Genomic DNA, 13,962 nt, shown 5'->3' with positions numbered 1-13,962 from the left:
ATGCTGATTTCAGTTCCAGACGTGTCGCGTTTTGAGTGATCCCAAATATTCAGATGGAAATATCCACCAGGTGCATGAGCCCAAATCTGAGGTGCTAGCAGAGATTGGAGAATTATAACGATCTGAAGAGCTCACAGCCAATATCTGAGAATGAGAACACAGAGTTGATCACATTTTCTCCCTCAGTTAATAATACCTATCTAAAAATCCCAGTCTGTTAGACATACAAAGATGTAGCTATATGCACACATACATACATCTATGCGTGCTTACACACTGTTCCCCTCCCCCGCTACAGATTAGAAAAATAATGACTATTCGTGAAGCATTGCATCAGAAGAGACATTTTCAAGGAATGTAGACAAAACAACATAAACCAAAAACCACACACGTACTCCAAAAAAAGAGCAGTGCGTGTAGAAAATCATAGCTTTGAATCCATGTCAAGGAAGAGTGTTTGACAGCTACAGGATATGAGAAGATTCAAATGACTAACTTGTTTGGTTTGAGGGAAAGAATGTTCACAAGAAGTCACAAGAGAACTTGTTCTAGCCTCAGGATCAAATAAAGTCACCATTAATACATCCCCACCCTGCTCACCCTAACAAGATGTGCTTAGTGTCTTTACCGAGGCCTTTCTTTTTCCCGGTAGTAAGTATGAAACTACAAAATACCGCTTAGTTTGAAATCTGGGCATTCACTACCTTCATTTTGATGTTTCAAAGTGGAGGTTACATTGTAGACACTTGCTAGAGAAAAGAAACTTCATGTCTGTATCTGTGTAGTATGATATATATTACCTTCCAGAATGACAACTTGTACAATACTGGGAACTCTTGTGTTAAGTGATTTAAAGAATTGTATTTCTTATGGTTCCTCTCCTGGAATGGCAGAAGAATAAACATTTTTAACTGTTGGTAAATATTATATCTTCAAGTCTGAATCGCACTGAAAATTCCATGCTAGTTTTCCCAGAACTCTAAAGAATTTCCAGAATTCTCAAATGTTTCATTGATCTCTCAGTGTAGAAAAGGGAAATTAGAAAAACCACAGTTATATGCCTGGTCTTTTGGATCAATAGTAGTAAAAATAAAACCCTGACAAAAAATAAAGACATACAAAACCGCAGGCTGACGTAGTGGTTCATCTCTGAGAATTTCAGATTTATTGTGGGAAAAGGAGAACCTGAAAAATAGCTTTCGTTCAATTCCTAATCAAATTTCTACATCTGTGTAAAGACCAAACTAAAACCACAAGCAATCCTAGATGGAAAAAAACTGACCTCTCTAATAGATAGCATTTCATGAAGGTGGTGTGATAGCTGATCCTTTGTGGAAGAACTTATTCAACAACAAGAAAAATACAGGTTTGTGTATAACAGAGTAATCACCTATTTAGTGAAAACATTTTGACTCTCAGTTATTTTCTGTCTACGTTGAGGATTATCTGTAGAAAAATATAAATTATATTTGGACGTTGCTTGCCCCTCTTCAGTGGCTGGTGTGTGCTGGAAGAGAAAAAAAAAATCATTTCTTTCGTTGCCTGTATAAATTATTACAATGATTTATTTGACTTGTATTGGATTTCTGAGCCTAATACAAATTATTTGAAATTACTTTTCTCTGGGCCACCTTCTTTAGTGCAGGTAAAAGGAGTTGATTTTGCATCGCTCAGAGAGCACTGAGGCCTGTCCTACTTGCAGCAAGAAGGTGCCTGGAAAAGGATGTAGAGGAATTTAAGACCCATCATAAAGTTTGTCCCAGTTTTTCCTACCCTGGCCTGCCACCGTGGGCATTAACAAATGGCTTTGTGCTAAGGCGGCACTTTCCAAACTTTGTTTGTAGGGCATCGGGCCTGAAGGATACCAGTAGTTTTCACATAGGAAAAAGGGCAAAGACAGTCTGTATTCAAGTAAGTTCGGAAAATGCCAGCCAAACAAAATTAAGTAGAATTGGTTCTTTGCTGCAAGATTCAAGAGCCTTCAGCATGGTCCTTCACATGGTGAATATCCAAGAGAAGGTGACTATTTAAAGAATTTCCTAGACGTTTCTCACTTGGACCCCCCTGCATAAACTAGGATTTTCACAGATCTGCTGTCTAAAACGATGGGTTTTGGCATTGGCTGGAGAAGTTCTGTGAAAATGACTATGTGGCCCAGAAAAGCGGTTTAAGCCAGAAGCCTCAACTGGTACACAATTTTGGTTTCTTTATCCTTTATAATGTTTTTAAAATCCTGGTGCCAACATTGACAACTCAGAATATTTCAACATAAAAATGAGTATTTCAAAACTCTCTTGAAAAATCAGAGAATGAGACAGATCTGGGCCTTCGGTCCTCCACAAGCACAATCTGCTGGGTCTTGAGTCACCACTGCCCTTTGAGAGAGAGGGCCATCCTGCATTTTCACAGTGTGTACGGCGGCCCGTTTTCTTATTCCAGACAGCCTCCCTCATTTACCTCACTGGCCTGGCTCCGGAAATACTCCACCGGCCCCTCCCAGCCATGTGGTACTGGTCCCTGGATGGACTCCTTCGGTTTGCTAAGAACAGGTTCTGAGGTTGAACGGAGGTGAGTGGTAGATGGCAGGACAAAGCCTGGAATCTGGAACCAAATGTGCCAAACAGTTGAGAGTGGTTGTCTAGACAGGTGAGGCTAGGCCATTTTTTCTGCTTCCTTTTATTTACTTTTTTGGCACTCTCCAAATATTCTGCAACAAACATGTATCTCCTTTGTAATAAAAAAAGAAAATTTAAAAAAAGCTAAAAAGAATCTGAAATAGGATTTTTTTTTTGAGATTCAGCTACTATGAAAATATCTGATGTCCTTTAAATGGTAATTATTAATAGAATTAATAAAACCAGTAATAAATATGAATTTGGTACAGTAAACCAAAAATAGATCTGCTTCAAGAGTTGTCTTAAGATCCTGTCTCTTAGCTTTTTATCATAAATTAATAACAAATTTATAGTTGTATTTTATGAGGGGGTAGAAAGATGTTGGTTTGACTTCTGTGAGTTTGGTTTCTGGTACTTGGACCTTTCCTAGCTTCTAGAATATGATATAAAATAAATCATTTTTTTTAATCTAGAATGGATAATTATTTTTTTCTATATATTTATAGAAGAACAGTCGATCTTTCTGAGATGATAGGGGAGCTTGGGAGAATTGAAGTGGAAAATTAAGGCCCACCTTACTGGTGAAGATAGTTTCAAGTTTTGATAAAGTTTCCTTCAAGCTGGCTAGTACTCAATAGTGAGTAAACAAACATGGCACATTCTAAAATTTTATATAAAACAGGAGTTTGGAATGCTGAGTTGGAATTTAATTTCTAGGCAGAGGAAAGAAAATGGTGCTTTCTTCCAACCTGAGAGTGGCAATACTTACTAGATGGACACCTTTTGAATTCCTCATTTGATCCAATTGCTTTCTCCTGGTCATGGAAAATGGCCCAGAAATGAAGACAGAGCAAAGGAGATGCTTTTTGGGGTAAGGGTAAGGAACAGGGAGAGAAGCCAAGGATAAAAAGGAAACAGCTTGGAGGTAGTTGAGAAACAAAGAATCAAAGGGGAGATTTATAGTTTATAGATTTTGGTAATAAAGGAAGAATAGGCTTGCTTGTAATTAGTCACTCAGTGCAGTTTCTTGGCCCCTCTTAATGTGCTTTCTCCTCTAAAAAGTGGAGATAATGGTAGTACAACACTCATGAGGGTACACAAAATACTGCACGAGAAATGCTTAGCACAGGATGTGACTGGGGAATGCGCAATAAATTACTATTATAAGCACTGGAATAAAAGAAAGTGGCTTTTGCTAATTTTTATATTGATTCCCAGTTTTATTAGGTAGTAATAACAGAATGTCTCATCTAGTATGACAACATGAAACAAATTGGTATTTTGAGATTTGTTTCATGGCCTAGTATGTGGTCCATTTTTTTAGATGCTCTATATGAATTTGAGAAGATATTGAGGGTACAGAGCTCTCCTCCCATTAGATTAGGCTTCTTAATGGTAATATTTAAATCTGTATCCTTACAAACTTTTTGCTTGATATCAGTTTCTGAGAAACTTTTGTTTTACTCTTGTGTATATAATAAGCAAGATAGTAAGATATTAAAAAACTGCTAATCATATAAGGCTAAGTTGACATTTAAATGGCCATGAGTTATAAAGTTTTCCCATTGACTACACCTAAATTTGCACAGAATTGAGCCAGCTCAGTGTATGAAATGGCTAGGATGTTTCAAGTGCTTTTCATAAAATGTGTGGTGTCACCTCAACAATCAGGGCACCGTTAGATCCAACTTCAAAGCCATTGAAGTCTTCATGCTGCCACTTAGATCTGGAAGGTTCAGATAGGATAGCCTGAAGAACATCAGTGGCATTGGAAACTGGGGAAGAAGCTTCAGACTAGCTCATTTTGTCCTGTCCTGTGGTGTCTACGAAGGCTGCATCTAGGCCAGCTAAGATAATTGATGTTTATCCTAACAGTTTATCTTAAACAGTTACTGTTCTTTGACCTAACAGATTTCACAGGTTTTCTTGGTAGCTTGTGAGGGAAATTCCTCTTAAGAAATGCCTTCTCTTTTCCTTTATTTATTTACTCATTCATTTATTCTGTAACATTTATTGTGCACCTTTTCTGGACGACTCACTGTACTAGTGAATGTGTTACCTGGGAGTGTCAATGTGGACATTCTTTCAGGCATTCTAGAAGTTCTACAGTGTATAAAATTAAAAGCTAAAGACATAATTCAGGAGAAGAAAATTCTTAAGTGAAAAAGACTCACATAACTCTTGGGTGCATATATATCTCCACTCGCTCTTGATGCTGGTGATGGAATCAGAAGAATTGGTTTTGCTTTTATTAACTTTACTACCTGAAGTCGAGAACATTTCTGAATCCTTGTCAGATGCACTGGTGGAAGGCATAACATTGCCTTTTTAAAAATAAGTTTTATTGAGGTTTAATCAACATATAAATTACCCATATTTAAAGTATACAACTTGATTCGTTTTGATGTGTGCATACACCTATGAATCCACCCCCTCCCAGCATTTTACTGTGCCCCTTGGTCGTCCCTGCCTCCCATCCCTCCACACCTACCACCAGGCAACCACCGATCTGCTCTGTATCACTGTAGATTAGCTTACATTTTCTAGAATTTCATATAAATGGAATCATATAGTATGCATGCTTTTTGGTCTGGCTTCTTTCACTCGGCATGATTATTTTGAGATTCATTATGTTGCAACATGAATCCATAATCTTTTTATCGATAAATAGTATTCTATTGTATAGACATACCATGGTTTATCCATTCACTTGTTGATGGACATTTGTTTCCAGTATTTAGTTATTATAAGTAAAACTGCTATGAATATCAGTGTACAAGTCCTTGTATGAATGCATGCCTTTATTTTTCTTGGGTAAGCACCTAGGAGTGGAATGGCTAGATCATATATGTATATGTTTAGGTTTTTAGAAGCTGCCAAATTTTTTCTAAAATGATTTTACCGTTTTACATTCCCACCAACAGTGTATACAAATTCCAGTGTCTCCAAATTCTCCCCAATGCTGGATATGGCCAATCTTTTTAAATTTTAGCCATTCTAATAGGTCGGCAATAGAATGTCACTGCATTCTTTAATTTGCATTTCTTTAATGACGACGATGCAGAACACACTTGCATGTACTTATTTGCCATCTGTATTTTGGGGAAAGTATCTGTTGGTATATTTTGCCCATTTTTAAATGAATTGCTTGTTTTCTGTTTCTTTTTTTTTAAGAATTATTTATTTGTTTGAGAGAGAGGGAGCACGTGAGTGGGGGAAGGGCAGAAAGAGAGGGAAAGAGAGAATCCCAAGCAGACTCCCTGCTGAGCAGGAAGCCTGATGCAGGGCTCCATCTAACAACCCTGAGATCATGACCTGAGCCAAAATCAAGAGTCAGATGCTTAATTGACTGAGCCATCTGGGCGCACCAAGTTGTTCGTTTTCTTATTAATTTTCCTCACATGTTCTAGGTACAGGTTCTTAATCAAATAAATGTCTTCCAAATATTTTTTTCCTGGCCTGCGACTTATCTTTTCATTCTCTCCACAGTCTCTTTCAAATGGCAGAAGATTTTAATTTTGATACTGTCCAATTTATTAACTTGTTTTTTTATGGATCAGAGGTTTTCTCTTTTATGTTTTCTTCTAGAATTTATGGTTTTAGAGGTATATTTCAGTCTGTGATCCATTTTTAGTTAGTTTTTGCATGTGGTGTGAGATAAAGATCAGTTTATTTATTTTAGCATATGGACATCCAATTGTTCTATCACTATTTGTTGCAAAAACTATCCTTTCTCCCCTGAATTACCTTTGCATCTTTGTCAAAAAAACAGTTGTCCATGTATATGTGGTCCCACATCTAGACTCCCTGTTCAGTTCCATTAATATTTCTGTCTATCTTCATGTCATGCTCTCTTGACTATTTTAGCTTTATATTGTTTTGAAATTGGTAGTATAAATCCTCTGACTTTTTCTCTTTTTCAAAGTTGTTTTGACTATCCTTGATTCTTTGCATTCTTGTATGAATCTTACTATCAGTTTGTCGATTTTTTTTTCAGTTTGTCAATTTCTACAAAAAAAAAACAAAACTAGGATTTTGATTGTGATTATACTGAATTTATAGATTAATTTGGAAAGAATTGATATCTTAACAATATTGAGTCTTCTGACCCATGAATATGATTTATCTCTCCACTTATATAGGTTTTTTGTAATTTCTCTTAGTAATATATTTTTAATGTATATGTCTATCACATCTTTTGTCAGATTTTCCCCTAAATATTTAAGATTTTTATGGTATTGTCTATTTATATTTTATTTTCCACTTTTTCATTACTAACATAGAAATGCAATTGCTTTTTATACATTTATCTTATATCCTGCAACCTGCTGAACTTACTTATTCTGGTAATTTTTTTATAGATTCTGTCTGATTTTCTATATAGATGCTCATTTATCTGCAAATATAGTTTTACATCTTCCTTTTCAATTTAGATGTCTTTTATTTCTTTTCTTACCCAGTTTCACTAGATAGGACCTCCGGTACAATGTTAAATCAAGAGTGGACATTCAGTCTTTCCTCATTAAGTATGAGTTATCTGTAAATTTTCCATAGATGTCCTCTATTAGGTTGACAAAGTCTCCTTCTGTTCTTACTTTGCTGAGTGTCTTCATCAGGAATACCACTCTCTAATCAAATGAATTTTATAAAAGTGGTATAATGATAATGATACCATTTAATTTGCCAAAATAGTAATGGCACTTAGGTGAATACATAAGTAATTCTTCAACTTGTTGTTATTTATTCTCCACTTTTTATATAATATCTTTCACCTAAGAATATGAATCATTAGTTAATTCACAAAAGGCAATGGTGAAATATGCAAAAATTTTTTTTCTTCCTTCCTTCCTTCCTTCCTTCCCTCCCTCCCTCCCTCACTTCTTTCTTTCTTTCTTTCCTTCTTTCTTTCTTTCTTTCTTTCTTTCTTTCTTTCTTTCTTTCTTTCTTTCTTTCTTTTTCTTTCTTTCTTTCATGAGAAAATCAAGACACCAGGCAGCACATTAAATAGCTTAGTCCTGGTGAACAATGATTTGTTTGTTTGTCTGAAACCAAAATTTACAAATTTAGATTTTTAGGTCAAGGAATCTTATTTGAATAAAAAATAAAAGAAATTTCTGAATACTATCCTTTCTGCTCTCCCCTCCAATACCAAACAGAACCCCAAACATGTGAGAGAAAGCAAAGGCTGAATCTAAGAACCAAAACCAGCAAAAGGAAATCTCATGGAGGCAACAGAAAAGACCTCTGATACATTTCAGGAAGTCAGTAGACCAGGTCCAGGATTGGTGAGACCTCTTTCACAGCAAAGCGTGTGTTGAAATTCAGGGTTTTGGTTTGGTCAGACCATCAGACAGTGAGGAAATATGGCTGCTCTAAAAGCTAAAGTTATTTTGCATTGCTTTACAAGATGCACGGAGTTTGTATCAAGGTTAGAATGAGTCTTATGATTCACCAGACCGGTCAGCACATCAGAGGTGTTCTGTCCAATTCTTAACAGCATTTTTAAGAGGGAAACGGGCTAACCAGAAGTAATTTGCCAAGATATGAAGGGTCAAGAGGCTTTATCAAAGGTGGAATGCTTGAGGAACTAAGACTAGAAGTGGCCAAGCCAGTTGGGACTCTGAAGCAATAGCTCAGGAAAGAGATAATGAATCCTACCACTGGGTAGTGACAGCAAAGGTACAAAAGAGGACACAGATGAAAAGATGTTTAAGAGATAACATGACATCATTCAGGCAGAATAATCCCAGGGTTCTTAGCTTGAGTGCCTGGGCAAATGGTGATGCCATTTTAGTGAGATCAGAAACTCAGGAGCTGCAGGTTTGGAGGGGCCAGTTTTGTGCTGAGTTCCCACCAAAAAATGTTTGGTATGCAATTGAATATACAGATCTAGAACACTATGGAGAAGTTTGGGATGGGTGTGCATTTAGACTTCATGGTCCAGAGATGAAAGTTGCAATCGGTGGTGAGAATGATGAGTGCCACCACTGTTCCTGCCATCTCAGTTTTACAACAGTCACTTGCCAACTTCCTTGTAGCAAGAACACTTCTGAGATTACACTGCCTAGTATTTGGACAAGAATGTTCAAAAGCTTTATTCTTTTATGAATGCAAATTTCAGTTCGATCCCGTAAACAGAAGATAAAAATACGGACCATGAGCCCTTCCCCAAATAGACCATGTGGATGTGTCAGGAAGTAGTGTAGAGAGGGAGACTTGTTTATGTTGTGCCTTCTCCCCAAAGAGCTCCACAACAAGCCCAGAAAAATGTGCCCGTAAGCCCTACCTTAATTTGAGAACAAGCCAGGCAGTTACACCAGCATTTTGCTGAGACTTGCAAAATTGAACAAGGAGGAATGCAAGCGTAAATGAAGCTGGATTTCAAGCCAGTAAGAACTGGTTCTAGAGCTTATTTAAAAAGGTTCAGTCTGCATGCCATTCAAAACTTGTGTTAAGAGTCTGCTTTAGCAAATCCCTGCATCACAGATTCCGGAATACATAAAGATGATTCAGGGGAAGGGTTACTTACTGGAGCCAGAGGGGTTTTTTTTCTCTTTTTACATTTTGTTCGGGACTACTAAATTGCTTGGAAAAGTTGGAGCCAGTTTTTCAATACAGATTTTTTTAAAGTAGGTGTCTTCCATATGTCTACTTGGTCGTGATGTTTAAAAAGCATATACTAATACTATCTTTTGGGTTTTCCGTTAGTCTCCTATAGGCTAGGAATCCCCGATCTTGTTTTTCTAATGTCTGTGCTTTTGTATGATGTAATGCGCTGGTGTGGGTAAGGGACTGCTGTACTTGCTGTTTTATGGACAGTGGGTGTTACGTCACATCTTAGTGCCTTTGTACAGTTTCTCCTCACCTGCTTTGTGAACTCACCCCTCCTCTGAAAACCCTTCCCTTCCCATCCCCCTCTCCATCAGGAAGAGTTGACTAAGTAGCTTGTTTGTACATCACCTCTGCACAGAGTGCTCACTCTGTTGAAATAACTAGTTTGTTATAGTTTTGCTTCCTTCCTAGATTGAGAGGTTCTTGAGAGCAGACATTGGATTTAGCATAGTGCCAGACACATAATAGATGCTCAATAAATGGGCTTGCCAAAGAGAAGGATCAATAGAAGAAGGGAGGAAAATAGACTTTCGAAGAATCTGAGCAGAAAAGACCTGAGACATAGGAGGAAAAATAAGAGATAATGCAATGGAAGCCAAGGGAGCAATTTTTTTTTTAGAGGGGGAAGGGGCAGAGGGAGCGAGAGAGAGAGAATCTCAAGCAGGCTCCATGCCTAGTGCAAAGTCCAAAGCAGGGCTGGATCCTACGACTCTGAGATCATGACCTGAGCAGAAATCAAGAGTCAGACACCCAGGGATGCCTGGGTAGCTCAGTCAGTTAAATGTCTGCCTTCGGCTCAGGTTGTGATCTCAGGGTCCTGGGATCGAGCCCCACATCAGGCTCCCTGCTCTGCGGGGAGTCTGCTTCTCCTTCTGACCCTCCCCCCTCTCATGCTCTCTTCTCTATCTCATTCTCTCTCTCAATAAATAAATAAAATCTTAAAAAAAAAAAAAGAAGCTAGGATAATTCAAAAGAGATTAACATATTGGATTTTTCTGGAGAATGGAGACCTTCAAAACAATAGTTAATACAAAGTGTAGGAATAGAGAATATCCATCGTATATTTTGTTACTTAAATTATGCTGTAAGTTTAGAGATTCCTCTGAGCCCAGAGCCCAATATCATCATTCTTTCGGCTGCCTTAAAAAAAGAAAAAGGGAAGGGAAGGGATGGAAAGGGAAGGAAAGGAAAGGAAAGGAATTCCACTTTTGGCTGTTACCATGAAGCAGGGGGAGGTGTGTACTTAATATTACAATCTCTGAATGTTCTCATGTAGACCAAACCAAGCTACGTTTGCTGTGGTTAATTATCATTTGTTTTGGCAGCCACTTTAAATATTTTGAAAGGAAAGTTTACTTTTTTCATGTTCGCTGATTTAATACTACTTTTAAATAAATATTGTGCTTTGTTTTCACTGCCCTAAAATTTTAATAATAGCAGATTCAAGCTGTTCCCACTTTTCTCTTTAAGGAAATATACTGAAGGAGCTAGAATCATATCTGCTTATATTCCCTGTGAGGGGAGAATGAGTTGGGCAGGAAAGGGATTAATTTGAACATATCAGGAACCCTCCATCCCCCTCCTACATCATTTAAGGATTAGGGCTACCTCTATCATAGGGTAGGGGTTTTTTCTAATTATAGCATAAATCTCAGGAAAATACCATAATTACGTGCATTTTAATATGAAGAGCCTGAACATGGGTACTTTATTATTAAAGCAAGACTCTGAATTATTCTGCTTTTTCTCACTTTCTCACTTTCATCTCATAAACCTTCAGACCTACTGACAGCTCAGTGACGAGGGGCAAGCCTCGGCAGGTCAGCTGGACCACTCCTCAATCATATAGTTGATGCAAAAGGAATCTGCTTAAAACCAAGAATTATTTTAGGAAGATAGAGAAAGACCTTTCAATTCCTTTTAGATTTCAGGTATGCTTAATAAAGCAGCACAGTGTTGTAATGTAAAGCATGGGCTTGAACAGGAGCTTTGGAGCCAGATAAAACCTATGCTCAAATCTTCCCTTCCCCAATTCCTAGACATTTGATTCAGTGCCTCAGTTCACTCAGCTATAGAACAGGGTGATCAGGAAGAATCAATGAGATAGTGCATGTCGAAGCCTTAAGCAAGGAACCTAGCTGGTATTAAGCATGGAATAAACAACAGCGTATGTACTTAATTCTATGCTTCCAGCCAGCCCCTTAAAGACAAAGGCAAAATTATATGTGCACACCACGCAGGTGTACCTGTTGCACACTGTGTAACAATAACACCTTTTCTCAGAGACTCCCATCTCACCTCACACGCACTTTTTTTTCATTGTTATGTTAATCACCATACATTGCATCATTAGTTTTTGATGTAGTGTTCCATGATTCATTGTTTCCGTATAACACCCACTGCTCCATGCAGTACGTGCCCTCTTTATACCCATCACCAGGCTAACCCATCCTCCCACCCCCCTCCCCTCTAGAACCCTCAGTTTGTTTCTCAGAGTCCATAGTCTCTCATGGGAACAATCACATGCACTTTTTGTTAGGCTCATGACGAAACCGTGAATTAGGTAAGAAACAGTCACTGAATAGCTCAAACTTCTGCTTGTCTGTTGCTGTATTTTTCCCTGTTAGCATCAACATTTGTGCCCTAGGACTCTACCCTGCTGTGTATTTGAAACTTCAGTGCTGGTCTTGAGATTTTGAAATGTTTTTTCTGTTATTAGATCATTATCTCAAAGTTTAAAAAATACTTTTTACTTCTTTACTAGAGAAAAATGCGTTTTCATTAAGCTGAGGGAGATTCAAGCAGTCTCATAGGCTTTTAAAAATGTTTTGGTACAAACCACTCATTGTTTTGAAGTTAATGATACATTGCTACCTGATAAAGTTCTAAGTCCTGTGAGGGAAGTGGTGTAGGTGTTTCTCAGATTTAGTAAAATAACCTGATAATCTAATATGTAAATACAATTGCTAGGTTATAATTATATGTATAATTGCTGGATTATAATGGCACCCCTGATCTGGATCTAATTGTTAAAAAACAATGCTTTTCTCTTCGGAAAATCTGTTGTGGTTTGAAGACCTGTTGTCAAAAGGGCATAAAGAGAATAGAGAGGGAAACTTCTCTTAGCATGGAGGTGTATGCTTATCTAGGTAAAGACACCCAAATTCCGAATTTTAACAAATAGTAAAACCTACTTGGCATCCAGGAAACCAAAGTAAATAGTGATTTCTAAACAACCCCGAAATCCTTCGTAATGTTATGTATCTACCGATTCCTAGCACTGGGAAGAGAAAAGGCAGATCTTATCTTCTTTATCTTCTGACCCCCCCCCCCCCCACACACACACACACTGCAGTCAGACAGAACAGAAGAGAGGTGTGAGTGTGAGAGTGTGTGTCGGGGGAGCGGGGAGGGTGAAGGAGGACAGGAGAGAGGGAGAACACAGAGGACACAGCCCTGGGGCATGGCTGGAGAGGTTATGATTTCTGCACAGTCAGTTAAAGAAAAGAGTGCAGAACATTTCCACATAAATAGAGCAAGGGGGAAGGGAACAAAGGACACAAAAATGCAAAATCCGGAAGAGATAGAAAGCAAACATATAAGAGGTCAAATGCTGATTTTGCTCAGACCACCAACCCAGCTGACCGTGTTTGCTGAAAGCAAGGCAGAGACCTGCAAGGATAACATTTACTTTTTATCTGTTGAGTGGAGGCCATCACCACTTCTACCAGCGCAGCGTGTTTGCTAGACCTCTGACTTTGCAGCCGGACTGCAGAACTTTTGGAGCAGTCATCTGCCAGGTAGAGCACAGACAGGATGGAAGGGCGGGTCGGGGAGCGGTGCTGGGTTCCCGGCACTACTGCTCTGCTCCATACACACCCGCAGCGGGTTCCTTCCTGATCATCACCAACTATCTCTCATCTCCGTCTTGCAGCCAACTTCCACTTGGCCGCCTGCCAGATGAGGAATTTCATAAAGACGGATGTTTGTTCCGTCTGTGTGGCTCGAAACAAAAGGGTACGAGGGAATGTAAAAATGTTTCCCCAAAACTTGTAAAAAAGTATCTGTAAGAGTTTGAGAAGTAATGAGAAAAATAAGACTTGGAATTTGCGTGGGTATTTCTTCTTAAGTAGTAAGTCGTGTTTACTTTATGGCATTGCCCCAACAGAAATGCCACACAGCCACCTTCACACTTTGTAGGACCATCTGCAGGAGCATGCGCCCGGGTGCCCGCGTCTGCTCAAATTCCCCGCTCCTCTGCACCTAGTGATTTTGGGGGGGAATCTCTCCTCCCCCCTGCTATTAACTGTTGAAAGGAGGGGCCACTTAGTAATTCTACACCTGTTCGAGTCCACGCCTATCAACTTGCTAAGCTTCCCAAACAAGTGCAGGGTAAAGCACGAGAACATCCGAATCTGGGGCTGAGGTGGCAGTGGCTGCTGCCGGCTTGGGGTTGGGCTTTTTAGATTTTTGTTCAGAGTCTTGAATGTATCTCCTACAATGGCAGTTGATGACAGCAATTTATATTCCAGAACGAAGAACAAACTAAATTCGTCTCAAAATGATTATAAATCATCAAGACGGAGTAGCCTGCCGCCTGAACTACTCATAGGAAATGACATTAGAGGGAGACTTCAAAGAAACTTGAAAAATTTGGAACCCATTCACCTGAGGCGCCCAAAAAAGAGACCGTCCATATTTCCAGGTAGGAATTGTTTAAGTTTACACCTGCCAG

At 38.7% G+C, this 13,962-nt stretch overlaps 1 protein-coding gene across 5 annotated transcripts in view; it reads left to right on the top strand.

Annotated features, from left to right (window-relative positions):
* Positions 1–2,402: 2,402 nt before the first annotated feature.
* The window catches only part of FRY (FRY microtubule binding protein), a 348,688-nt gene continuing 337,128 nt past the window's right edge, over positions 2,403–13,962 (top strand). Inside the window, exons 1-2 of one of the 5 annotated variants that reach the window (XM_064586229.1) lie at positions 2,403–2,568; positions 13,760–13,932. In XM_064586229.1, the coding sequence (XP_064442299.1) occupies positions 2,522–2,568; positions 13,760–13,932 (220 nt within the window). In that variant the 5' untranslated portion in view covers positions 2,403–2,521. Of the gene's footprint in view, positions 2,569–2,596; positions 2,647–12,795; positions 13,028–13,069; positions 13,245–13,759; positions 13,933–13,962 lie in introns of those variants that run through there. The other 4 variants (XM_045869273.3, XM_054506292.1, XM_064586228.1 and 1 more) reach the window with 4 other exon arrangements.

Source organism: Mirounga angustirostris, unplaced genomic scaffold (assembly GCF_029215605.1).
Source record: "Mirounga angustirostris isolate CCGP_5_RB_7025 unplaced genomic scaffold, mMirAng1.0.hap1 SCAF_3, whole genome shotgun sequence".
In the NCBI taxonomy this organism is placed as follows: domain Eukaryota; kingdom Metazoa; phylum Chordata; class Mammalia; order Carnivora; family Phocidae; genus Mirounga; species Mirounga angustirostris.
Note: the sequence above shows the minus strand (reverse complement) of the source record. Positions and strands in the feature narration are given on the sequence as shown.